Below are 26524 nucleotides of genomic sequence, written 5' to 3'. Positions count from 1 at the left end.
CGTCCCCAAGCAGTGTCAAAAAAACGAGGGGTGGGAAAAAAAACACAGCAAACAACAGGTTACACCCCAAACAAAACCGGAGTTACTCAACGGAGGAACTCCAACCTTAAACCGCCGCCTGTAACACCCTGCGGCCGAAGGAGGCATCAGAAGATGCACTCACATCCACCTTATAAAACTTTGAAAAAGTGTGGACCGACGACCAGGTCGCAGCCTTACACACCTGTAACACAGAGGCTTGGTGTCGGAAAGCCCAGGAGGCTCCGATCGCCCTGGTCGAATGCGCCGTGACCCGAAAGGGAGGCGCCCGCCCCTTCAGGGCGTAGGCCTAAAGCACAACCTGTCGGATCCACCTGGAAATGGTGGCCGACGAGACTGCCAGGCCTATACTGGGACCGGACACAGACACGAACAGCGAGTCCGACTTCCGGAACGGAGCTGTCGCCGACAAGTAAACTCGAAGGGCCCGAACCACATCCAGAGAATGTAAAATGGCTTCCTTCGGGTTCTTCGGCTGAGGACATAATGATGGAACAACAATGTCCTCGTTAATGTGAAAGGCCGAAACGACCTTCGGAAGAAAAGAAGGTCGCGGGCGCAGCACCGCCTTATCCCGATGGATGACCAAGTAGGGGGCCTTGCAAGACAGGGCCGCCAGTTCAGACACTCGTCTGATAGAGGTAATAGCTACCAGAAAGACCACCTTCTGCGACAAAGTCAGCAAAGGGATCTCCCGAATGTCCTCAAAGGGGGCACGCTGAAGCACAGAGAGGACCAAATTCAAGTCCCAAGAAGGTAGCGGAGGGCGCACCGGGGGGGCCACATGCCGGACCCCCTGCACAAACGTGCGAACCAAAGAGTGCGCTGCCAAGGGACGCTGAAAATAGCCAGAGCAGAAATCTGACTCTTGATCGTGCTTAAGGCAAGAGCCTGGTCCACTCCCCGCTGTAGGAACAGCAGGATCCGGGACACCACGTAAGTACGGGGGTGCCACTTCATCTCCTCACACATAGAGATGTATGCTTTCCATGTACGATGGTAAATTTTTCGAGAAGTGGAATTCCGTGCACGCAGCATGGTAGAGATAACCGGGCCCGACAGGCCCCGGTCCTTCAGTACCTGGTTCTCAACAGCCACGCCGTTAAAGCCAGTGACCGTAAAGCAGGATGGAAAATCGGGCCCCGAGACAGGAGATCTTCCCTCAGAGGCAGACGCCAGGGGGCGTCTGCCACCAGACGTACCAGGTCCGCGTACCAAGAGCGACGCGGCCAATCTGGGGCGATCAGGATCGTTGGAATCCCTTCGGCTTCCACCCTGCGCAGCAGGCGGGGTAGGAGCCTTAGAGGAGGGAAGGCGTAAATCAGGTGATATTGACCCCAGGGAGCCACCAACGCGTCTGCCCACGGGTCCCTTGACCTGGCCACAAACCGTGGTACCTTCCGATTGAGACGGGACGCCAGAAGGTCCACGTCTGGAGTGCCCCATTTTTGGCACAGGATCTGATACACCTCCGGGTGGAGAGACCACTCCCCTTGATCCAGAGTCGTGCGACTTAGGAAGTCGGCTTGCCAATTCAGAACTCCTGGAATGTATACCGCCGACAGGGCCGGAACGGACCTTTCGGCCCACCGAAGTATGTGAGCGACCTCCGTTGCCGCGGCCGAGCTCCTTGTGCCGCCCTGATGATTGACGTACGCCACGGCCGTGGCGTTGTCGGACTGGATCCTGACAGGACGGCCCTGCAGCTCCAGGGACCACCTGACAAGGCACAGCTTGATTGCTCGGAGCTCCAGGATATTGATCGGCAGGCGGGACTCCTCCCGAGTCCAGCGCCCCTGGGCTGACTGGGTGCCCCAGACGCCCTCCCAGCCGAAGAGGCTGGCGTCCGTCGTGACCACTGTCCAGCGGCACGGAAGAAAAGACTTCCCGGACCGAAGCACTGGAGACGTCAGCCACCATGCCAGGGAAGACTTGGCCAGATGGCTCAACCGAATCTGGCGATCCAGAGAAGATGGGACCCTGTCCCATCGAGCCAGAATCTCCTTCTGTAGTACCCTGGTGTGGAATTGGGCATACGGAACCGCCTCGAAGGAGGCCACCATCAGACCCAGAACCCGCATGCAGAAGCGAAGAGATGACCACTTCTGGGTCGACAACTGTCTCACTGCAGATTGCAGGGTCCGCAGTTTTTCCGATGGGAGGAACACTTTTGCCTCCCCCGAATCCAAAACCAGCCCCAGGTGTTCCAGCCTCTGGGACGGAACCAACACTGATTTTTTGAGATTCAGAAGCCAGCCGAACTCCTGCAGAGTCCGACACGTGATGGACACGTCCTCCTCTAACTCTGAGCCTGAAGAAGCTCTCAGGAGAAGGTCGTCCAGGTATCCCACGATAGCGATCCCTCGCTGCCTTAGCAAGGCCAGGATCGGGGCGAGCACCTTGGTGAACACCCGTGGTGCCGACGCCGATTGATAGTGGTCCTCCCCGATCGCAAAGCGCAGATACCTTTGGTGGCTTGTGCAAACGGGAACATGCAGGTATGCGTCCATGATGTCCAAGGACGCCATGAAGTCCCCCTGGTGGAGGGCCGCTATGATAGAACGGACGGACTCCATCCTGAATCGCTGCACCTTGACAAAGGAGTTGAGGGCCTTTAGGTCCAGGACAGGGCGAACCCCTCCCTTCTTGGGGGACCACGAACAGATTGGAGTAGAACCCCCGAAACCGTTCCAGCGAGGGGACCGGCACAACCACCCCCCTGTCCAGAAGATCCTGGACAGCCCCGGACAGAGCCAGTCGACGATCCAGAGGAAGCTGGAGGTTGGATGGAAAAAATCTGTGTGGGGGACAAGAAAGGAACTCTATCTTGTACCCCGAGGCGACCACCTCGCAAACCCAACGGTCGGACAGAAGAGAATTCCACCGATCCGCGAAGCCGTCCCCCCACCCGAGACCCGGGCGGGGGCAGACCTTCATGCGGAAGCAGGCTTGTCCGCAGGCTTGTTTGGTTTGTTGAACCAGGGGCGCTTATGCCCGGCAGCAGGGGCTTTTGCACCTTGCGGACCTTTTCCAGCCGCGCTGGGTGCACGAAAAAAACGCTTAGAGGTAGTAAAAGTAGGACCTTGCTTGCGGCAAGGTTCCTTACCCTTCCCCGACTGAGGGAGCAAGGCGCTCTTACCTCCAGTGGCATCCTTAATGATGTCATCCAGGGATGCCCCAAAAAGCCGTCCGCCCTTAAAGGGCAAATCTACCAAGGCCTTTTTTGAGGACTGGTCAGCCGACCAGCACTTCAGCCATATAAGGCGGCGCAGAACCACTGCGTAGACAGAAGCCCTGGAAAGCAAAGGAATCGAATCCATAGCCGCCTCGCAGAGAAACTTCTGACCCTGAATCAACTGTTCAGCCAGGTCCCTAGAGGACTCGGAAGCCCCCTGGACCTCCAGCTCCTGCAGCAGGAGCTTCGCCCTTTCAGTCAGCGTCTGAGCTACCAGGGCTCCGGCCAGAGCCGGCCTTACCGCCGAACCCACCACCGAGAACAGGGAGCGGGCCACGGCCTCCACTCTCCTATCAGCGAGGTCCTTGAAAGCAGGAGCCCCCTCCACAGGCAACGTAGTAGCCTTACTCAGTCTGGACACAGGAGGGTCCACCGACGGAGGAGTGACCCACTTTTTTAAAAAGTCCTCCTCCAGGGGGTAACGGGTGGCAAAGCTTTTAGGAACCGTAAAAACCTTTTGCGGTGTATCCCATTCCTTATACAACATATTGTCTAAATAAGGAACACAGGGGAATACCTTAGCGGTACGCGGTGGTTTGCGGAATCCAAAAGGGACTGACACCGCTGGTGTCTCCGCCACATCCTCTAAATGAAGAGTCTCACGCACCGCAGTAATAAGAGCTCCAACAAATTCCTTGTCAGCAGACTCCGCAGCAGAGTCATCCTCGCTGTCCATGTGGGTTAAGCCCGCATCCTCTGACACGACAGAACCAGAAGCAGCAACAGCGTTATCAGATTCTGCGTCAGAGATATCCCCAGAAACAGCCTCCGGGGGGGGCGCTTTTTACCCCCCCAACTGAGCACTGGCAGCTTCAAACCTGGTGAGAAAAGACTCCAGGATAGCCGACACCGACTCAACAGATGTGGCAGGGGAAGGGGCGCTAAGGGTTAATTCCGGCATTGTAAGCAATGAGGGGCCTGATTTAGGCTCCATATTGCAGCTGCCGTGTCACCCCTACTGCCAAGGGCAGGAAAAAAGTCCCCCACAGGTCACCTCCCAGCCGCTAGAGCACAGTGTGGGGCCCCCTGAGACTCACCACCCCCCTGGTACAGCGCGGTCTGTGAAGGCAAGTGTGTGCTGAGGAGAAGCTGCAGCGCTGCGTCTGTCCCCTCAGTGGATTCGTGGTCTTTTTTTCCCCGCCGAAACGGCCACTAGAGGCCGAACTAGTGCTGAAAACGGCGCCGCCACAAGAAAATGGCCGCCGAATAATACAAGCGCGGCTCCGGCAAAATGGCCGCCATGGCGCAGTTTTAAAAAGACAGTGTACCCAAAAAAGACAGTACACCAAAACCGCAAACAGCACACACAAAAAACACCAGAATGTCCACCACAGTCCCCTGCAGCGACACAGAACAGCCCCAGCCATACCACGAGTGAAAAAAATGAGCCACAGAGAAAAAGAAACCCTGCACAGCCGTCACCCAAAGGGGGAAGGAGGGAGAGGAATAAGGGAGAGAGGAAAGCAGGGAAAAACCCTCAGTCGACCTCCCAAGGGAAAACATTCCAGCCAGACCACTTACCTGAGTAAGGGGCCACTACTTACCCGTCCTGCGACTACCCGGCTGGAGGTATCCCAGACAGAACCAACGTCCGCGAACGGCATGGTTGTCAGCCAGACACACTGTGACAAGGCCATAGGGACCGGTCATATGTGTGCCCTAGAACCGAAGTTCCCCGGCCGCCCCTGGAGCAACGGGGCCTGTCGTGGACGTCCGAAAGCGGAGCTAAGGGCTGGCACACGCTCGAAGGCCGAACCTGGGGGGACTACAAGGGTCGAGGACCCAGCCTGTCACCCAGTCAGCTGTTGATAGAAGAATCGCATGATTCAAAAAAATAAATAAATAAAAAAGCGAGGAAAAAACTCGCAAGATGCAAGAAAAAAATAAAAAAAATTTTGCAAGAAAAAACTCCTGACGGTTAGGCAGAAACAAACTGAAGCTGCTGGAGCAGGGTGTGGGTTATGCCTGGGGGAGCCACGCCCCCTGGGAGGAGCGGCATGAAGGAAAGTTTTTAACACCTTAAGTGCTGTAGAATTCTGCCAAAATCTCCTGGTAGGAGGAAGCATAACCCTAAGGTCAATGAAGGCTGTGTCCGTCTATGAACGAAAGAGAAATAGGATTTTTGTACTCACCGTAAAATCCATTTCTCTGCGTTCATAGACGGACACAGCCTTCTTTGACATTAGGGTTATGCTTCTTCCTACCGGGAGATTTAGGCAAAATTTTACATCACTTAAGGAGTTAAAACCTTTCCTTAATGCCGCTCCTCCCAGGGGGCGTGACTCCCCCAGGCATAACCCCACCCTGCTCTAGCAGCTTTCAGTTCGTAACAAGCAGTACAAACAAAGGAGGGGTGGGTGCTGTGTCCGTCTATGAACGCAGAGAAATGGATTTTACGGTGAGTACAAAAATCCTATTTTCTCTTTCGTTCATAGACGGACACAGCCTTCTTTGACATTAGGGACGTCCCCAAGCAGTGTCAAAAAAATTTGAGGGGTGGGAAAAATAACAGCAAACCAGGTTACACCCCAAACAAAACCGGAGTTACTCAACGGAGGAACTCCAACCTTAAACTGCCACCTGTAACACCCTGCTGCCGAAGGAGGCATCAGAAGATGCACTCACATCCACCTTGTAAAACTTTGAAAAAGTGTGGACTGACGACCAGGTCGCTGCCTTACACACCTGTAACACAGAGGCATGATGTCGGAAAGCCCAAGAGGCCCTGATCGCCCTGGTCGAATGCGCCGTGACCCAAAAAGGAGGCGCACGCCCCTTCAGGGCATAGGCCTGAAGCACAATCTGTCGGATTCACCTGAAAATGGTGGCCGACGAGACTGCCAGGCCCTTACTGGGACCGGACACAGACACGAACAGCGAGTCCGACTTCCGGAACGGAGCCGTCACCGACAAGTAAACTCGAAGGGCCCGAACCACATCCAGGGAATGCAGAGCGGCCTCTTTCGGGTTTTTCGGCTGAGGACATAAGGATGGAAGAAAAATGTCCTCGTTAATGTGAAAGGCCGAAACGACCTTTGGAAGAAAAGAGGGCTGCGGGCGCAGCACCCCGACTCTCCTGTCGTTAGGCAGAAAAAGACTGAAGGCTGCTAGAGCAGGGTGGGGTTATGCCTGGGGGAGCCACGCCGCCTGGGAGCGGCATGAAGGAAAGGTTTTAACACCTTAAGTGCTGTAAAATTCTGCCTAAATCTCCTGGTAGGAAAAAGCATAACCCTAATGTCAAAGAAGGCTGTGTCCGTCTATGAACGAAAGAGAAATTTAGATTTGCTTGTATTCTGTATTGGTTATGTAAACCTGGTATTTGTACCCTGCCAGTGACATTTACATGGTGTGCAGGTCTCACACATTTTCTGCCTGAATGGGGAAGTGATGTTTTGTTCTGATGTGTTCGGTGAGCTTCTGATGAGTTGTTTTAGGGTTGGAGGGTGTCAGTGCTAGCAGAGGAAGCTTAGGAAATAATTCTTTAAAATCTATGATCTCTATGAAGGAGGGGCTGCAGTTATTTTGTTACTCCACTCCTTTGCATATCTGAATGTTGGTTGTTGCAGGCTTGTGTCCTTGTTTTAGTTCATTACTCCTGAGGTGTTCTAAGCGACTGTCTTAGGTCAGATACGGTTGTATCTTGAGACCAGCATGCTTCGAAAGTTTGGTCAATAGACATCCTAAATCCAAACTTCTGCTTTTGTCAATGGTCAGTACAATAAAGCACTCTGCAGTTGTTAAAATATCCATAGATATAAGATAAATACCTTCTAGGAACTTATTTCCTGTCACAAATTATATTTGCATTTGTTAACCACTTAAGGACCGGACCAATATGCTGCCTAAAGACCCAAGGTGTTTTTACAGTTCGGGACAGCGTCGCTTTAACAGACAATTGCGCGGTCGTGCGACGTGGCTCCCAAACAAAATTGGCGTCCTTTTTTCCCCACAAATAGAGCTTTCTTTTAGTGGTATTTGATCACATCTGCGGTTTTTAGTTTTTGCGCTATAAACAAAAATAGAGCGCCAATTATGAAAAAAATGCAATATTTTTTACTTTTTGCTATAATAAATATCCCCCAAAAACATATATAATTTTTTTTTTCTTCAGTTTAGGCCGATACGTATTCTACCTATTTTTGGTAAAAAAAAATCGCAATAATCGTTTATCGGTTGGTTTGCGCAAAATTTATAGCGTTTACAAAATAGGGGATAGTTTTATTGCATTTTTATTTTTTTTACTACTAATGGCGGCGATCAGCGATTTTTTCGTGACTGCGACATTATGGCGGACACTTGGGACAATTTTGACACATTTTTGGGACCATTGTAATTTTCACAGCAAAAAATGCATTTAAATTGCATTGTTTATTGTGAAAATGACAGTTGCAGTTTGGGAGTTAAACACAGGGGGCGCTGTAACATTTAGGGTTCACCTAGTGTGTGTTTACAACTGTAGGGGGGTGTGGCTGTAGGACTGACATCATCGATAGAGTCTCCCTAATAAAAGGGATCACTCGATCGATGCGCCGCCAGTGAAGCACGGGGAAGCCGTGTTTACATACAGCTCTCCCCGTTCTTCCGCTCCGGGGAGCGATCGCGACGGGGCGGCTATAAACGAATAGCCGCGCCGTCGTCCCGGATCGCTCCCCGAGGGAACCCGACCGCCGCATGTACCGGGGGGGGGGGGACGGCGGTCCCGATCGGACCCCCGACCCACGTCAAGCAGAGCACGTACCATTCCGTGCCATTCTGCTGACGTATATGTACATGAGGAAGTCGGCAAGTGGTTAAAGCGCAATTCCAGCAAAGATTGTTTTTCAATGTCTGTATCTTCCTGGTTCAGGGACAACCTCTCCACCCTATTTCAGAAGTGCGAACTCCCTGGATTTTGCCTAGGGACTGCAGTTAAGATTACCAGAACTTCAGGCTACTGGGAGCTTCCTTTAGTTTCAACTTCAGCACTGACCAGTGCAGTATTGTCCGGGCCACTACCCCAGGCACACAGCAGCAAATTGCTCTGTGAAGGAAGCCAAGGCTGTGCCGTGTTTTTCCTCCACCTAGTGATGATGTGTGTGGACAGAGGGAGAAGGAAGTTACAGCCTACTGTTGGGACTGATGGCCTGAAACAAGGAGAAGGGAATGGGGGATTAATGACAGTCTGTTGTCCGTTAACCCCAGTTAACGTGTTACTAAACCCACAACGGTAAAATCAGTCTGTATATGTAGTAAAGCATGCTTGTTATACTCACTGTGGAACCTAAGGGGTTAATCCTCTGCATTGTGTAAAAAGGCCATTTGATCCTGTATGCACAACAGATACTCCTTTTCTTCCAAAAACTCCAGAACATGTCCGTATAATACAATGCCTTTGAAGTCAAGCTGCTGTTTTTGTTTTGTTTTTGGAAGAGTGAAGGTGATGTGATCAACACTGGGCCAATCAACACTGTCCAGACAGAGGGTCAGGAGTCCTGATAGGACAGCTCAGTGCAGTATGAAAATTCCCTCCTACAAGCTTCACCAGGAACTAATAGAAGCCACGAGACTGCTATATACTGCTGATGAGAAAAGGTATTTAGCCGTTTATAGTTACTAAAATAATTTTATTTCTGTGTACTGTGGGAGAGCAGATATAGTGAATGCAGGGTCCTGGGTTTAGTAACACTTTAATATTGTAAAAATTGTTTGTTTGCTATTCATTGTAACCATTTTTTTGCTTTTGTCAGCGGCATAAAAAATGCTCTCAGGATGGGCATTTAAGCTGTGTCCCTAGTGTGAGTTTAAATGCTTATGTTCCAATTCTTCCTACTGCAGATTGATTTAAGATTAATCAGACCTACCTTATCATATGCTTTACTGCTGCCAAAGCCAAAAATCAGTAGATGTCCATGGGAATCTGTACCTGCCATGTGCTGCCCATTGTTGGACAGTTTGCAGTCCAAAATGGCACCGTGACCTTGCCCTTCAATCTAGGATTGGGAAAAAAAAAAAAAAAAAACAGGAGTCATTTGTTTCCTAAGGATGGTTATAATGATACCCATTTCAACAGCAGTACTTCTCAATTATGCCAAAGCCAGAGTTAAAGTCTAAGAAACAATTTCACACTGAATGCTTCCACAACTGTTCAGTATGCAAGCATGCTGTGCTTACCCCTTCATGATGAAAGGTAAAACAAAAAACGGCCTAAACACAATATTGCAATTTTGACATATGTTTAAGGAAAACTGGCTCAAATTAGTAAAAATAAAAATGATTCTTTAAAAACGTATTTTTACTTTTCTTGCTACCAACATAACTTACCACCAAAAAACAACTCAAAATAAAATGTTACGACTCTGGATGATGTCAGCGCTAATAAATATGTGCATGTTATTTTTGTACCCATAGTAGGGCTCAGAAACCATGCACATTTTGCTTTTTAATCCTACCTTAAACACACCGACACAAATAAAATAAAAAAACAGGATTTTTTAAAACCGCTTCCCTGTAAAATCCTTTTATTGGAGTACACCACAGGACACAGAGCCTTTATCTTTACATAATGGGTTAAGGGTCACCAGCGGTGATTGGACACTGGCACAACCAATTGAAGACAGTTCCCCGCCATAAAACCCCTCCTATCAGGGAAGCACCTCAGTTTTGTAGCAAGCAATAAGGTCTCCCATAAGAAGGGGGAGACCTCTGTGTCCCGTGGTGTACTCCAAAAAAAGGATTTTACAGGTAAGCCGTTTTAAAAATCCTGTTTTCTTTATCGTACACCACGGGACACAGAGCCTTTATCTTTACATAATGGGATGTCCCAGAGCAATGCTCCATATGAAGGGTGGGAGACACAGATCAAGCAGACCGCCATGGACCCAAAGCATTATACCACTGCCTGCAGCACACTTCGCCCGAAGGTGGCATCCTCTTGTCCTTTCACGTCCACATGATAAAATCTGGAAAATGTGTGGACTGAGGACCAAGTTGCAGCTTTGCAGATCTGAGTCAACGAAGTCTGGTGGTGCACTGCCCATGAAGCACCTATCGCCCTGGTAGAGTGCGACTTAACAGAAAAAGGAGGAGTCCTATTCTTTAAACTATAGAGATAGTGGATTTTGATGCCGCTTGTCCCTTCTTGGGACCATCTGGCTAAATAAACAAAACATCTGTTTTACGTATATGAGCGGTTGCCTGCAGATACGCTTTTACTGCTCTCACTAGATCTAGAGAGTGTAATAATCTTTCCTCTGCTGTCTGTAGAGCCGGAAAAAAAGAAGGCAAGACAATGTCCTGATTTAAATGAAAAGCCGACACCACCTTAGGTAAAAAGGCAGGATGGGGTCGTAGTACAATCTTGTCTTTATGCCAAACTAAATAAGGCTCTCAGGATAGAGCTGCTACGGTTATTCAGACACTCTTATAGCCAAAGAATAGCAATCAAAAAGGCCAACTTCCTGCTTAAAAGAATCAGCGGACTCTGACGAATCGGTTCAAAAGGGTGCTTCTGCAACACTGACAATACTAAATTCAGATCCCATGGGCACAAGGGAGACTTGACTGGCGGATTGATCCGCAGTACCCCCTGAATGAAAGCCTGTACTAGGGAATAAGTTGCCAGTGGTCTTTGAAAGAAGACTGATATAGCCGATATTTGACCCTCAATGGTACTAAGGGCTAATTTTATATCCACTCCTAGCTGGCAAAAGGCAAGAATCCTATTTATGTTATATCTTTGAGGATTCTATTTGTTGGTTTCACACCATGAAACATATGCTTTCCAGACTCTGTAGTAAATAAGTCTGAAAGCTGGCTTTCTGGCAATAATAATTGTAGAAAGCACTAGACCTGAGATCCCTTCTTCAGTATGTGGGTCTCAGCAGCCAAACTTAGAGTTTGTAAGGAAGGATGGAACACTGGTCCTTGCGACAGCAGGTCATGACAAAGCGGAAGCTTCCAAGGTGTTCCTACCGCCATCTTTATGATCTCGGCGTACCAAGGTCTTCTGGGCCAATTTGGGGCCACTAAGATTACAGGAATTCTTTCGTTCTTGATCCTGCAGAGTAGCCTCTATAAGAGAGCGATCGGAGGAAACGCAGAGATCAGTGAGAACCGATTCCACGGGACCACCAGAGCAACCGATGCGTAGGCCAGAGGATCTCTCATCCTGGACACAAAGTTGTCCAACTTCCTGTTGAACCTGGAAGCTAGCAGGTCTACATCCGGGGTCCCCCATCTCTGGCAGATGTCCTGAAAGATGTCGGGGTGGAGAGACCACTCTCCTGGTGACAGCTGCTGGCGACTCAGATAGTCCGCTTGCCAATTTTCTACCCCTGGAATGAAGATTGCACAGAGACAAGGAATATGTTCTTCTGCCCATGTCAAAATCCGATTCACCTCCTTCTGAGCACCCCGACTGCAGGTGCCTCATTGGTGATTGATGTAAGCTACTGCAGTAGCATTGTCGGATTGAATCCGAACTGGGTGGCCCTGTAACCTGTGTGTCCAGGTTCTGATGGCTCAATATACTGCTCGTATCTCCAGTATGTTGATGGGCAGGCTCCTTTTGGTCTTGGCGCAGGTTCCCAGGGCTGAAACTTCTTCCAATACTGCTCCCCAGCCTATTAGGCTGTCATCCATAGACACCACCTTCCGGTGACTGGGGGAAAGGATCTTCCTTTCTGCAAGTTTTTGGTCTTTAACCACCAACTGAAGATTTGGCGCACTTGTGAAGACAGGCGCATGGGTAAATCCAGCGCTTGGATCTTCTTGTTCCAGGCAGTTAGAATACAGCCCTGAAGTAGTCTCGAGTGAAACTGGGCATAAGGGATGGCCTTGAAGGAGGCTACCATCTTCCCTAATAGCCTCATGCAAAGGCGAATAGATGGTCTCTTGTTTGCCTTGACCTTGTGGATCAGGTCCTTTAGTGACTTGATCTTGGGCTCTGCAAGGAATACCCAGCTTTGGGCTGTGTCTATGATCATGCCCAAGTATTCTACCCTTCTTTGGGCTTGTAGAGAGGATTTTTGTAAGTTTACAATCCATCCTAAATGCTCCAGGTATCTTATAGTGGACAGCACAGCTTGATCTAATTTTGTCACTGACTGATCTATAACCAGTAGATCGTCTAGATAGGCTGTTATCGCTATGCCTTGTGCTCTGAGATTTGCCAACAGAGGGGCTAGTACCTTTGTAAATACCAGAGGTGCGGTAGCCACACCAAAGGGCAGAGCCACAAACTGGAAGTGGCAATGTTCTACCGCAAACCTTAAAAATCTTTGTTGAGCGGGATGGATAGGCACATGTAAGTATGCGTCTTTGATGTCTATTGACGCCATGAATTCTCCAACTTGTAGGGTGGCGACCACCGATTGAATAGTTTCCATTCGGAAATGGCGAATGTTCAGAAACTGATTTAGAGATCTTAGATCCAGAAGGGGTCCGACGTATCCGTTTGGCTTTGGAGTTACAAAGAGGTTTGAATAAAAACCTGAACCTTGCTCCTTTAAGGGTACCTCTGTGATCACCCCTAGGGACAGCAAGTGATCCAATCCTTTGAAGGAGGACGCTCTTTTTAAAAGGATCCTTGGAAAGCCTTGAACTTCGGAACCGAGAAGATGGGATCTCTCGAAATTCCAGCTTGTACCCTAAGATTACTGTGGATATTACCCATCTGTCCTGGTCTTTTGTGTGCCATGCCACTGAAAACTGACAAAGCCGTCCCCCCACTCGGCCGAGCGGGGGCGCCTCTTCATGCAGAGGCTTTGGGATTTTGCTTATTAGCCCTTGAACCCCATTGCTTCTTGTTCTTCTGGGCCTGGTCTGCTTTAAAAATGCATACCACTTTTTAGATATTTAAAAATATAATTTTTTTCCACTTTACAATAATGTGCCACTTTGTGTTAGTCTATCACATAAAATCCCAATAAAATACATTTACATTTTTAGTTGTAACATGACAAAATGTGGAAAATTAAGGGGTATGAATACTTTTTCAAGGCACTGCACATAAGCCTTTAGTCATCTAGATGAGAATACATGAGAAGGGGTGACGTGAACAGTAAGATCTAACATCCAGAAATTAGTACATCAGTCGACATCTTTAAAAAAAAAAATCAACTCCTACCATAAACACAAGCCCATCAATGCAGACCCTAAACATTAACATGCATGGCTTTTACTTCAAAACGTTTCACTGTAGCAAGTTCTTTCATTCAAAGTTTTTTCTAATAACTTACCGCATTGAAGCTATGCATTACTTGAACACCATTTATAATGTCCCATAAGAAGAGGTTTCCGTCATACCCTGCAGATAACATCACCCTGTGATCAAATGGATGAGGCTCCAAGACAAAAATGTCATTTTCATGACCCTGCATGTAAACAACAACAACAGATGAAACTAGAACAATTTTATAAATAAGAGTTCAAGCAGCAATGGGCAATCCAGCTGTCAGCCCACAAAGATAAATTCCCAAAGGTTGTTGCAAATTACATCAGTAAGATTTACCCCAATAAGGGAGATATACAGTTACTGTACAATGGAAGTCCACTATTTGCTTGTCGCCATGATTAAGCCCTTTGTGGGATAAAACATGTTAGGAGTGGGACAACATGGGAGACTATGTGTTGAGACTCCTCTACTTAACATATTAAAGATAGTTTTACATCATAGATGGCATCATAGTGCCACCAATTCATTTCTGATCCACTATTGCCACTGCTTTTATGTCATAAAAAGGTGCAGCGGGGTAACCCTGCTTCAGAGAATGTGGTTTTAAGGAGACATTGTGGGCAAGTGGGCAGCAGGACACACTTACTTTATAAAACAAATAACCTAGTGCACCCTATTCAAAAGATTACAGCAAAATAAAAAATGTAGGAGAGAAACATTTAAATTCTGCAAGGCATTCCCTCAAGGCACACACAACTGGAGAGTGCACAATCTGGTGCAGATATGCATGGTAGACAACCGGCTTCTAAATTCAGCTTCTTCAATTAAAATGTAACTCCACTCTTGTTGAGAAAAAAAAACATTGCCCTCTGGGTGATCTATGTAGATTGCAAGGATTATAGCGACCTTTGTTGCAGATTCCAACCTTTTGTTATTCTGCAGAAATCCCTGTTCGTTCCTCTGTGCCGAGTGGTTCTAATGGAGTGGTTTCAGAATTATCTATCAGCTGTGCAGCTGCAGAGCACTAATGAGGAAATCTGCCGGGCGTTCATCCCTTTGGACGCGTTCGTACTGGGTGTATCTCACTAAAAATTAAATTTTTGTTGCAGGGGATGCCTGAAATCCGACTTGTATCTTAGGCAGACTTCCAGGAAAATTGGTAAACCAAATTACACAAGCAGGAAATTATGTATCTGGGGTGTGTTCAGTACACATTCTGTGTACAGAACAACTCCAGGTGGCCATATTTGCATTTTCAGAAAATTAGTGGCTGCAGATTGAAAAGGAAAGGTCATTTTTAATAACATTCAATTACAATAGGACTTTTCGCAATTGTATACGCTATTTTTTTATTTGCTGCCCCCCCCTCACATAAGAGGTACCCTTAAAGCTTTGACAATAAAACCTGTAAGTTGATTGGTTTTCTATGCAGAGCTGCACCAGATTTTGCACTCTCTAGTTTTAGTAAATCAACCTCAACGTGTCACCTATCAAGGGCATTCTATTTTTATTGTTAACCAGTGGCTAATCAGTGAGCTGTTCTATTGCAGATAAATTCATACAAATTTTTCATATGAAGAGCTGTCACACATCAGTTGACACAAGTCATGACCTCCTATCTTTGCAATAAGAGAATAGCTTGTAAATTTTCAATTATACAGGACTGCTGTGTTTACTATTCAGCAATAGTTTAGCTCAAACCATGATGTGCAGTTACAATGCATCTCTAGTTTGTTAACATTTGATTCATTAGCAAGTTAGTAGCTCCTTGTAAATAATATGCTGGATTTCAAAAATATCGCTGTGGCAGCAGCACTTCAAATACACAGATGAACTGCTAGTCAGGTACCCCGTATCCTTACAAATGTGTGCAGCTCATACAAGGGCAGCTCAGCGAGCAACCATTTTGAAGCAGAGTAGCGACAGCTCACATGGACCTGGCCAAGCAGAGGTCGAAGGATGTCAATAACAGCTTCTGTGCAGATAGTTATCCCTATTCAACATTATAAAGCAAACTTCATGTGTTTGACTGGGTTCCACACACTGTAAATGTTAACTGCACCAGTAAAGTTCAAAAACCAGCTTCAGCTTAGTCTCCCCCCATAGTATACCCCCACCCCGATGTGTTTCACCCGTATGGGGATTAATCATAGGGGACCTCTGCGACCAAGCCCTATGCAGGTGAAACACATCCGGGGGAGGGGGGGGGGGGGTGTACTATGGGGGGAGACTAAGCTAAAGCTGTTTTTTTTTTTTACTTTACTGATGCAGTGTGTGGCCAAAACACATGGGATTTTAACAAACTTTGTTGCAAATTCCCATCTTTTTTTATTCTGGAGAAATAGCTGTTTGTCTGTGTCCATGTGAATACTGAATCTGTATGGGAGAGGTTTTATAATGGTCAGCTGCTTCACCGGCAGGGCTCTAAAGAGAAAAGTGTTGGGGTCTGCATCCCTTTAGGCAGGATTTCCCTTTGGGAGTATCTCAAAGATGGTATTTTTGTTGCGGGGATGCTGAAAATCAGATTTCTGGGAAAAACAGAAAATGCAGGAAATGACATATCTAGGGGGCGTTCTGTAGATCATCTGTGAACAGAAGGCAGCCAGGTAGCCATATTGCATTTTACAGAAAATACAGCGCTGCAGATTGAAAAGGAAAGGTATGTGCTATATTCTTTTTGTATTTGCTAATTTAAAGCAAACTGCCAATGTTAGCTACAAACTGTGCATTAGTGAAAAAAAAAAAAAAAAATACAAAACCATTTCCGAGAGAAATGTCCTGAAACTCACCTTCAGAACATGCAGCAGGGTGCCAGCATGAGAATCCCAGACCTTTAGCAGGTGGGCGCTACACGCAGTCACAACAAAGTTATCGGTGAGATCCCATGCAATCATAAGGACTTTTGGCTTAGAATATTGTGGAATATCGCTGCATTGGTATCTAAAAATAAAAATAGGTTTGAACAAAATAGTAACAATTCAAAAAAAAACATAAAGTACCCGTATATACTGATGTATAAGACGACTTTTTGAGCACTTTAATGCTGAAAAAGCCACCCTAGGTTTATACTCGAGTGAGGGTCTCCCGCTGTGTCATGCAGTCTTAACCATTCGGCGGCCGTCCACTAACAAAGCCCCGTCTCCTCCTTGTCCGTGATAAAGAGATTTTTAATACAGCTTACCTGTAAAATCTTTTTCTTGGAGTACATCACGGGACACAGAGCGGCATTCATTACTATATGGGTTATATGGAGTACCTTCAGGTGTAGACACTGGCAATCTCAAACAGGAAATGCCCCTCCCTATATAACCCCCTCCCATAGGAGGAGTACCTCAGTTTTGTAGCAAGCAGTATGCCTCCCAAAATGGTCCTCAAAAAAGAGGGGTGGGAGCTCTGTGTCCCGTGATGTACTCCAAGAAAAAGATTTTACAGGTAAGCTGTATTAAAAATCTCTTTTTCTTTATCGTACATCACGGGACACAGAGCGGCATTCATTACTATATGGGATGTCCCAAAGCAATGCTTACAATGAGGGGAGGGAGAACATCTCCAAGACAAAAGGATTTAATTTAGAGATATACTCAAATCATAATAAATCCAACTTAGTTGAGAAAAATAAAAATTTTAAATTTAACTCAAACAAGAGGAGCCCCCGGAATCCGAGGGTCTCAAACTGCAGCCTGCAGCACTGCCTGCCCGAAGGCAGTCTCAGTATTCCTTCTTACGTCCAACTTGTAGAATTTTGTAAACGTGTGGACAGAAGACCAGGTTGCCGCCTTGCAAACTTGAGCCATAGAGATCTGGTGGTGTGCTGCCCAGGAGGCGCCCATGGCTCTAGTAGAATGAGCCTTTAATGATACTGGAGGAGGCAACCCTTTCAAGCCGTAGGCCTGAGTGATTAATTGCTTAATCCACCTAGAAATGGTGGACTTTGCAGCTGCCTGCCCCTTCTTGGGCCCATCCGGTAGAATGAACAGCACATCTGTCTTCCGGATCTTCTTTGTAGCTTTAAGATAGGCCTTCATGGCCCTGACAATATCCAAGGTATGCAGCAACCCTTCCTTTCTGGAAGTAGGTTTAGGGAAGAAGAATGGTAATACCAAATCCTGGTTCAAATGAAAACTGGATATGACCTTCGGAAGGAAGGAAGGATGAGGGCGGAGAACGACCCTGTCCTTATGAAAAACAAGATATGGTTCCTTACAGGATAAGGCTGCCAGCTCCGAAACTCTTCTTGCGGAAACTATGGCAACCAAAAATACTAACTTCCTTGTCAGTAGAACCAAAGGAATATCAGCCAACGGCTCAAACGGTTGTTTCTGTAAACTTGACAGAACAAGATTTAAATCCCACGGACAAAGCGGGGATTTAACTGGAGGTCTAATACGTAAGACCCCTTGAAGGAAGGTCTTAACCAGCGAGTGGGTGGCCAGCGGCCGCTGAAACCACACTGACAGAGCAGAAATCTGTCCTTTGATTGTGCTTAATGCCAATCCTTTATCCACTCCTAGCTGGAGAAAACTTAATACTCTATCGATGGTAAATTTGCGAGAAAGCCATCGCTTGGACTCACACCAGCCTACATAGGCCTTCCAGACCCTGTAATAAATCACCCTAGAGACCGGTTTCCTGGCTCTGATTAGGGTAGAGATTACTTTCTGAGACAGACCTCTACCCCTGAGAATCAGGGATTCAGCTTCCAGGCCGTCAAATTTAGATGCCGTAAGGCAGGGTGGAGGATCGGACCTTGCGATAGCAGGTCTGGCCGTAGAGGAAGAGTCCACAGGTCTCCCACTACCATCCTTAAGATTAGTGAGTACCATGCTCTTCTGGGCCATGCTGGAGCTACCAGGATGACTGGTATGTGCTCCACCCGGATCCTGCGCAGCAGGCGGGGTAGTAACTGGAGCGGGGGAAACGCATAAAGAAGTTTGAACTGATGCCAAGGGCAAACCAACGCATCGGTTCCGCAGGCCATTGGATCCCTTGAACGGGATATGAACCTGTCTAGCTTCTTGTTGAGTCTCGATGCCATGATATCCACGTCCGGCACTCCCCATCTTTGGCAGAGTGCTTGAAAGACTTGTGGATGCAGAGACCATTCCCCTGGCCATAGAGTCTGGCGGCTTAAGAAGTCCGCCTGAAAGTTGTCCACTCCTGGAATGAATATTGCCGATATGCAGGGCACATGAGCCTCTGCCCATAGGAGAATCAAGCTCACCTCTCTCTGAGCGGCTTGACTCCTGGTTCCCCCTTGGTGATTTATGTATGCCACGGCCGTGGCATTGTCTGATTGAATTCTCACCGGGAACCCCTGCAATTTTGACGTCCAAGCCCTGAGGGCTAGTCGAGCAGCTCTGAGCTCCAAGATGTTGATGGGCAACTGCTTCTCTGGCTTTGCCCAAGTACCTTGGCGAGTGCAACCATCCAAAATTGCTCCCCAGCCCGTCAGGCTGGCGTCTGTGGTCACTATCTTCCAAGCCACTGGGCTGAAAGACTTCCCCTTCAGTAGATTCTGGGGGTCTAACCACCAACACAGACTTTGTCGGACTCTTGATGAGAGCGGCAACGGGATATCCAAGGCCTGTGGCCTTCTGCTCCATGCTGACAGGATGGCTGCCTGTAGGATGCGAGTGTGGCTCTGGGCGTATGGTACCGCCTCGAATGTGGCCACCATCTTGCCTAGTAACCTCATACATAGGCGAATAGTCGGTTCTTTCTTGCTTAGAACCAGTAGGATTAATTCCTTGATGGCTTTTACCTTCCTCAGAGGTAGGAACACTCCTTGTTGTTCTGTGTCTAATCTCATGCCGAGATATTCCAACTGCCTTGTGGGCTGGAAAGCTGACTTTTCTCGATTTAGGACCCAGCCGAACCTCTCGAGGTATTGGACCGTGAGGGCCACTGCTCGCTCCAAGCCGGGAGACGAGTGATCTATGACTAGGAGGTCGTCCAGGTATGCTAGGATCGTGACCCCTTGGATCCTTAGCTTGGCTAGGATTGGAGCTAGGACCTTCGTGAACACCCGGGGGGGCGTAGCCAACCCGAAGGGAAGCGCCACGAATTGGAAGTGACGCGAAGCCACCATGAAGCGTAGATATCTTTGATGTGGCTGATAAATTGGAACATGAAGGTAGGCATCCTTTATGTCTATGGACGCCATGAAGTCGTCCTTCTGGAGTGTGGCAGCTGCTGACCGCACGGATTCCATCCGAAATGAGCGGATCTTTAGATATGCATTTACCATCTTTAGGTCCAAAATTGGCCTGACATCTCCATTGGATTTTGGGATGATGAATAGGTTGGAGTAGAAACCCAGCCCCTGTTCCAGGACTGGTACCTCTACTATTACTTCCTGGGAAAGTAGATGATCTAATGCCGATCTTAATGCGGCTCCCTTTTCCGGATCGTTTGGAATCCTCGACTTCTGGAAATGAGGAGGAGGAAACCTTAGGAAATCTAATTTGTAGCCTGTGGCCACGGAAGACCGTACCCACTCGTCGGGAATGCTGGCTTCCCAAATCTCTGAAAAGAGTCGCAGCCTTCCCCCCACCTTCATGGGTGGGGGCGCCCCTTCATAAGGTTGGCTTGGGGGCTGGTTTTGCTGGTTTGCGAAACCACTGCCTTTTGCCTCTAACAGCCTGTCCTTGTGATCTGCTGTTGAAGCCGAAGTTTGCTTTTGCAGGAGGCCGTCGATACTGCTTGGCATTAGAGGGCCCCTGCCCAGGGGAATACTGTCGTTTAAACGCAGGTCCCTGAACCTTCTTCTTGGTTGGCAAGAGAGTACTCTTGCCGTTTGAAATGGTCTGAATGTATTTATCTATGTCTTCTCCGAAGAGTCGTCCTCCATGGAAGGGGAACCCTACCAGGAGCTTCTTGCATGGGGGCTCAGCCTCCCAGCTTTTTAACCATAAGTCTTCTCATATGGATAAGGGATAACGATAAACGTGACGCTTGCTGGATAGAATCCTTGATTGCGTCTACCGTAAAACATATGGCCTTAGGGACATCCGAAAATTTTTCTGCCTGCTGGGCCGGAATAAGTTTAAGCATCTGCTTAAATTGATCCGATAATGCTTGAGCGACCCCAATCGCAGCCACAGCTGGCTGTACTACTGCCCCTGCAGTAGTGAAGGAGTTCTTAAGTAGTGCTTCCAAGCGCTTATCAACTGGATCCTTGAACACCTGTATGTCTTCTACAGGGCATGTTAACGATCTGTTAATACATGAGATGGCTGCGTCCACTGCAGGAGTAGCCCATCTTTTGGAAAAATTTTCTTCCATAGGATATAGGACAGAGAACCTTTTAGGTGGTAAGAAGATCTTATCTGGCTTGTTCCAATCTTGGAACAAAATTCCCTCTAATAGAGGATGGATCGGAAACACAGCATTGCTTTGAGGCGCCCTCAGTGAGCCCAAAGCTGAAACCGTCGATACCTGGAGATCTGGTACTGGCAAGTTGAATGCCCTATGGACCAAGTCCGACAATCCTTGAATCCACCAGCTCTCCCTCAGGGAGACTGCCCCAGACTCCTCTGTATCCGGATCTTCGATCCCTGAACCTACTTGGTCCTTGTCCAAGAGGTCGTCCAATTCCCCTGAGGAAAGGACCTCCTCTTCTGAGGGTCCGCGCTCGGGCGACGGAGATCTATTCCGCTTACTGCCCCGCATAGCTGCGGCTATCATTTTTCCCATGCTTTTCTGCATCTCTTTTAAAGAGGTGAGTAATACCTCCTCCGTGACCATCTTAGGGTTGGACTGACCCGCGTCAGCTCCAGCCCCAGATCCCGATGGCCCCAAGGCTCCCTGTAGGGAAAGCAGCGGCATATGATGCCATGGTACAATACCGAGGTACACCTGCTACCTATTGGTATTTGGAACTATAAAAGTTAATTGCCCAAACACCTGTTTGGGGGATAAAAAATGCTTCCTCTCCCCTAGATGACTTTTTTTTTTTTTTTTTTTTTCGTTTTTGTTTCAAATCCAGGAAAGAAAAAACATTCTGTCCCCCTGAGTAGTATTGCAAAGAAAAACTATGAGATGGAAAAGAAACAGCCTATTTCTAGGCTTGAAAAACAGTCCTCTGAAGACTGCAATATCCTTTCTGGCCACTGTGTGTCCTCGGCGCCCCGTGCTGCCGCTCTGGTCTTTCTCCTCAGTTCCAAAGTATTGAATGGAACAGACAAGGAAGGGCCGCCCCTTCCTTTAAGCCACTGACCCGCCCTTCCCCCCCCAGCAATCTCAAACAGGAAATGCCCCTCCCGACAGGGGGAGGGGGGGGGATTTTGGGAGGAAGGGACCTCTCTGTTCCAGCAAACTGCAGCCTGGAACCATGAGGAGGTCAGCGTTTTGCCTGCTTGCAGGCTCTGAGGAGGAAGACTGAATGGAGCATCGCCTGGAGGCCTGCAGGTAAGCAAAGCTCTCTGACACACACATATATTTTTATATAACACAGGCCCCACTCAATGCTTTTCCAACACTACAAGGGAGGTCACATCTTATGGGGAATAATACATAGAGAGCCATCCTATCTTTATGATATGTGACTAGTTTGCCAGATGCAGTGCATAACTTTAGGCATGTCCCCTGTGACCCCCCAGAAAAAAACCTGCTAAGAACCAAGTTCCGCAAGTTTTCCCCTCACTTACCTGCTCCATGCCGCAGGACTTTGCCAAGCAAGAGGCCCAATCTTCCCCCATCTCCGTGGGGATGTCTAGACCTTCAGGCCCTGGGTTCCTATGAAGGATCCACTGTCCTGGGCCCATATAGCACCCTGGCAACAGAAAACTTTAGGTACCCAAAGGTTTCTAAGTTCTGGGCCCAGGGTCCAGCTCTCTAAAAAGAAAAGCATTATGGGCTATACCCCAAGGGTTTGGGGTCCGGTTACTGACCACTTTAGCGCTGAGGCTTTTTTGGACAGAACCGGTAGCTCACCTAATCCCAAGGATGCGGAGGCAAGCTAAACCATGACTAACACCTAAGACACTGGCGTAAAAACTGAGGTACTCCTCCTATGGGAGAGGGTTATATAGGGAGGGGCATTTCCTGTTTGAGATTGCCAGTGTCTACACCTGAAGGTACTCCATATAACCCATATAGTAATGAATGCCGCTCTGTGTCCCGTGATGTACGATAAAGAAAGACGGAACACCGATACAATGCTGGGAAACTGAACCAGTTTCCCAGCATTGTATTGGTGTTCCATCTTTTACGGACGAGGAGGAAGCGGTGGATGGCCGTCAAACAGTTAAGACTGCAGTTGCATGACAGCAGGAGACACCCAATGTTTGTAATCAAAGGAACATGAGGCTACAGAAGGGCACTGATGATACAGGTGGGCACAGTGAGGCTGCAGATGGGCATTGTTGATCCTCTTCCACTTACAGAGCTAGTTTATGGTTTTTCTTTGAAATACAGGTGTCTCAATTAATGTAATTTTATTTTTGAAATTTACCAGTAGCTGCATTTCCCACCCTAAGCTTATACTCAAGTCAATACGTTTTCCTGTTTTTGTGGTAAAATTAGGTGCCTCTGCTTTTACCTTTTACCTCGGCTTATACTTGAGTATATACAGTACTTTCATTCAGTCAAAAGCTTGCTTCTGGGCAAATCACAGGTCGTTAAAGAGAAAACCAACTGACAGAAGGAAAAGGGTGTCAATAGTAGAAATTGCGTGTTTCTTTTTGTTCCGGTTTTTGCATAATAGATTAAAGTGATTCTAAAGAAGACTTCCTGGATCAAGCAGTCTCACCCAATACTCTGCATTGGTTGAACCCCCTCCTCACCGCATTTTTATATGCTACCCAGACCAGGAACATGACTTTAATGTTCCCACTACATACATTTTTTGATATCTGCAGCTGTCCCTGGCCTTTTCCAGCCAATTTCCACAGGCCTCCCTCGCAGTGACACAATCGGCCCTTGAACATGTGCTCAGGACTGAATGTACGGAGAAGTCCACCTCTCACTTATTCTCAATATCCCTACCTACCCTAGATGCTGTTAGGGACAAGTGGTAGTGTGACATCCAACACCTAGATGATGACGACTGGCGTGATATTTGGGGCTTTCCTTTCTGCACATTGGTCTCCCTGAAAGACAGACTTATACAATTTAAAGGTAGTACATAGGGCCTACTTCACTCCCTTTACACTACATAAAATGAAATGTTCTCATTCTCCCGAGTGCTGGAGATGTGGTCAATCCCCGGGACATTTCCCCAATATTTTCTGGACTTGCCATGTCAACACTGGGTTCTGGAATGGTGTGTTGTCTGCAATTAATTCTGTGTCATTAACTCTGGTATCTCCAACTATGGAGATCTGCTTATTGGGTTGGTGGAGAACAGATTCCCACTGTAGCTGAGAGGACACTGGTCAGTCTTGTCTTCTAATAAGCATGGAAATTTAACAACCAATCACAGTGATGCCGTGGAAGGGTCAGCTAGCCAATTAGACCACACTCTCCTATTTTGCAGGGCAACCCCAATATAGCATAGGTATTTTTATATAGTGGAATATAAAATTACCTATGCTAAATCGGGGTTAGCAGAATTATGAATATTTATTGTATATAGCACAGCATGTTTTCAGACAAAGGTTCTGAGGGACTGCAGGGGCCACACAACGATGATGAAGACTGTGGGCCACATATGGTCTATGGGTAACTTTATAGTTGATTTAGTAGGAAGTATGAGATCACAGAAATTATAATACCTCAAGAGCCAATTTGCCTCAACCTTGATCGCATACCTGTCATCCACATTTGCACTCATATCAAGTGTAATGCTGTGCCATTCCTGCTGTTTCAAGCTCCATATCTGAGCAGTTCCGTCTTTGCTTCCACTGACAAACCTAAAAAAAAAAAATGTATTTATTCAGATCACTTTAAAAGTGGAACGAAAAAAAAAAAAAAAGCATAAAATTAGTTGAAGTGACTAATCCAAGTTTTAGCATTTTCAGATCTTCCTTATAATGAAGCACCAAACTCCTCTTTCCCTGGTTGAAGAGAAGGATTAATGCTCAGTGTTAAAATATAACTAAGGCCCGGAGGTGCGGTGGCAGTATAGCGGCGCTATACCGTCAGAATTGCCGCGGGATTCGGCCGCTAGCGGTGCGGTATTAACCCCCACTAGCAGCCCAAAAAGAATCAATACTGCCCGCAGTGCGCCTCTGCGCCTCTGCATTGTATTACCGCGGTTTCCCATTGTTTTAAAAGGGAAGGAGCGGTATACATACCGCTCCTCTCGCCGCTCCAAAGATGCTGCTTGCAGGAGGAGATTTTTTTCTCCCCTGTCAGCGCATCGCCTCAGTGTGAAAGCCCTCGGGCTTTCACATTGAGAATGCTGGGCAGGAGTTTTTCAGGCGGTATTTAGATGCTATTTTTAGCGAAATACCGCCTGAAAAACTCCTCACTGTGAAAAGGGCCTACAGAAAAAAACTAATTTTGGGATAGAATGAAGATGGATTAGAACACTGTCAGTTTTTTTTTGTGGTCTGTGCCCTCTCTCTATTTGCCCTGTTTACCATTATCATTGAAAGTAAAAAAAAAAAAAAATACATAAAATATTGGGTTGTCCCCAGAAAAGTAATAGAGGGGAATCTTCCAACAGGGACACTAGCTCCGGTGACCTGGGGGTCTCTCCAAAGGATTCCTTTAATCTTCAGTGATGTCCTCTCACTTCTTGTTTGGTTATAGGACAAGAAGTGAAGCAAAATCTCTGAAATGGGACAGAGATGGTGAAACACAAAAATATGAGGGGGGTTATAACCCTTCCTTAAAAACACACAAAATAAAAGATTCCTGCATTCACACAAGTGATGTAGGTGCAGAAATCCCCAACCCCCAATATGTATTCTGACAGCAGGGACTCTCCGCTATCAGAATACACTGATCAGCGCTGCAGCCTTTTGGCTGCAAGATGCGAATATAATAAGGTTTTCCAGCATTCCCGATCAGCTTCTACCAGAGAAAGCTACAAACAGATTGAAATTCAGCCGGTCACTGCTGAACTGGTCAAATTTCGATCCGTGTGTACCCAAGCTTGAGATCAGCGATTTTTTGGTATCATTCCATATGCCATTCACTTTAGGTGCTTTGTCATTGCACTTTATAAAATGCGTTTTGATGAAAGCACTGCCCCTAACGCACACATATAACGCACAGGTGTTAACAAGGCCTTCAATTTTTCACTTAGCCCGCAGACTGAACAAAGAAAAAAAAAATCGATAGCTTCCCCCATACATGCAAAATAGCATGGATGGAGGAATCTCCCCTGCCTGAGGCCTGAATACCTAAACCAGCGAATGCATCTCATTGGACACAGTCACTGTTCAGACAAGGATTTTCAACCCGCGCTTCATCGTATTTTCTGTCAACAGCGTAAAAACCAAGGGAAACAATGATTAGGAGCCACATCTACTCAAATTTCCTGCAATTTGTGTAACATTTTGTCTCAGTTTCATTTATCCACGTCTAGGGAAGAGAAATTGCTTTAACAACTTCAGTGAAAAGGAATGGAGTCATTTGTATGTCAATATCTTTAACGGCAAAATCTATTTCACTGAAATTTTGCTGCTCATAGCTGCTTCTTAGAATGTCACAAACCTCTACTTTTGCAGCAAAAAAGACTCCGTATACCGTTTACTTGTTCAAAACGATGTTAAAGGAGAAGTCCAGGTTAAGCTCGTTTGGCTAGGCTTCTCCTATGGGTCACAAGAGTGCAATTCGGTTTGCAGTCCTGTGACACGTTTTCAGCAGAGAGAGGACTGAAGTCCCCTTCGCTGCCGACGTCACAGGAATCAGTCCAAGCACAGACAATGGAAGTCGGGATCAGACAGACATCTGGACTGACTTGTCGCAGCCTCTCAACGAGCCCCTGAGAGTCTGATACGGCCGCTCCCTGCCCCTCCACAGCTCAGTGCTCCAGTGAGCGTGGAGGTGCAGAGCGGAGAGATGCCGATTTACAGTCCGCAGCTCTTAGCTCATGGGAGCTGCGAGAACCAAACCATCGGCGATGTTCAATCGCTCGGTTCTCGATGTAGAGGCCCCCGGGGGTCCGATGCTGCATCCACCTAGGTAAGTTTGATGGGGCAAAA

At 47.4% G+C, this 26524-nt stretch overlaps 1 protein-coding gene across 6 annotated transcripts in view; it reads right to left on the bottom strand.

Moving 5' to 3' along the window:
* Positions 1 to 26524, bottom strand: part of LOC120927972 (bromodomain and WD repeat-containing protein 1-like) — a 209478-nt gene that overhangs the window by 126958 nt on the left and 55996 nt on the right. For all 6 annotated transcript variants that reach the window (XM_040339002.1, XM_040339004.1, XM_040339001.1 and 3 more), the window contains exons 13-16: positions 24179 to 24280; positions 16217 to 16367; positions 13492 to 13626; positions 9115 to 9243 (exon numbers count right to left, since the gene is read on the bottom strand). In XM_040339002.1, coding sequence (XP_040194936.1) covers positions 9115 to 9243; positions 13492 to 13626; positions 16217 to 16367; positions 24179 to 24280 — 517 coding nt within the window. The remainder of the gene's footprint in view (positions 1 to 9114; positions 9244 to 13491; positions 13627 to 16216; positions 16368 to 24178; positions 24281 to 26524) is intronic.

Source organism: Rana temporaria, chromosome 2, assembly GCF_905171775.1.
Source record: "Rana temporaria chromosome 2, aRanTem1.1, whole genome shotgun sequence".
Taxonomy (NCBI): domain Eukaryota; kingdom Metazoa; phylum Chordata; class Amphibia; order Anura; family Ranidae; genus Rana; species Rana temporaria.
Note: the sequence above shows the minus strand (reverse complement) of the source record. Positions and strands in the feature narration are given on the sequence as shown.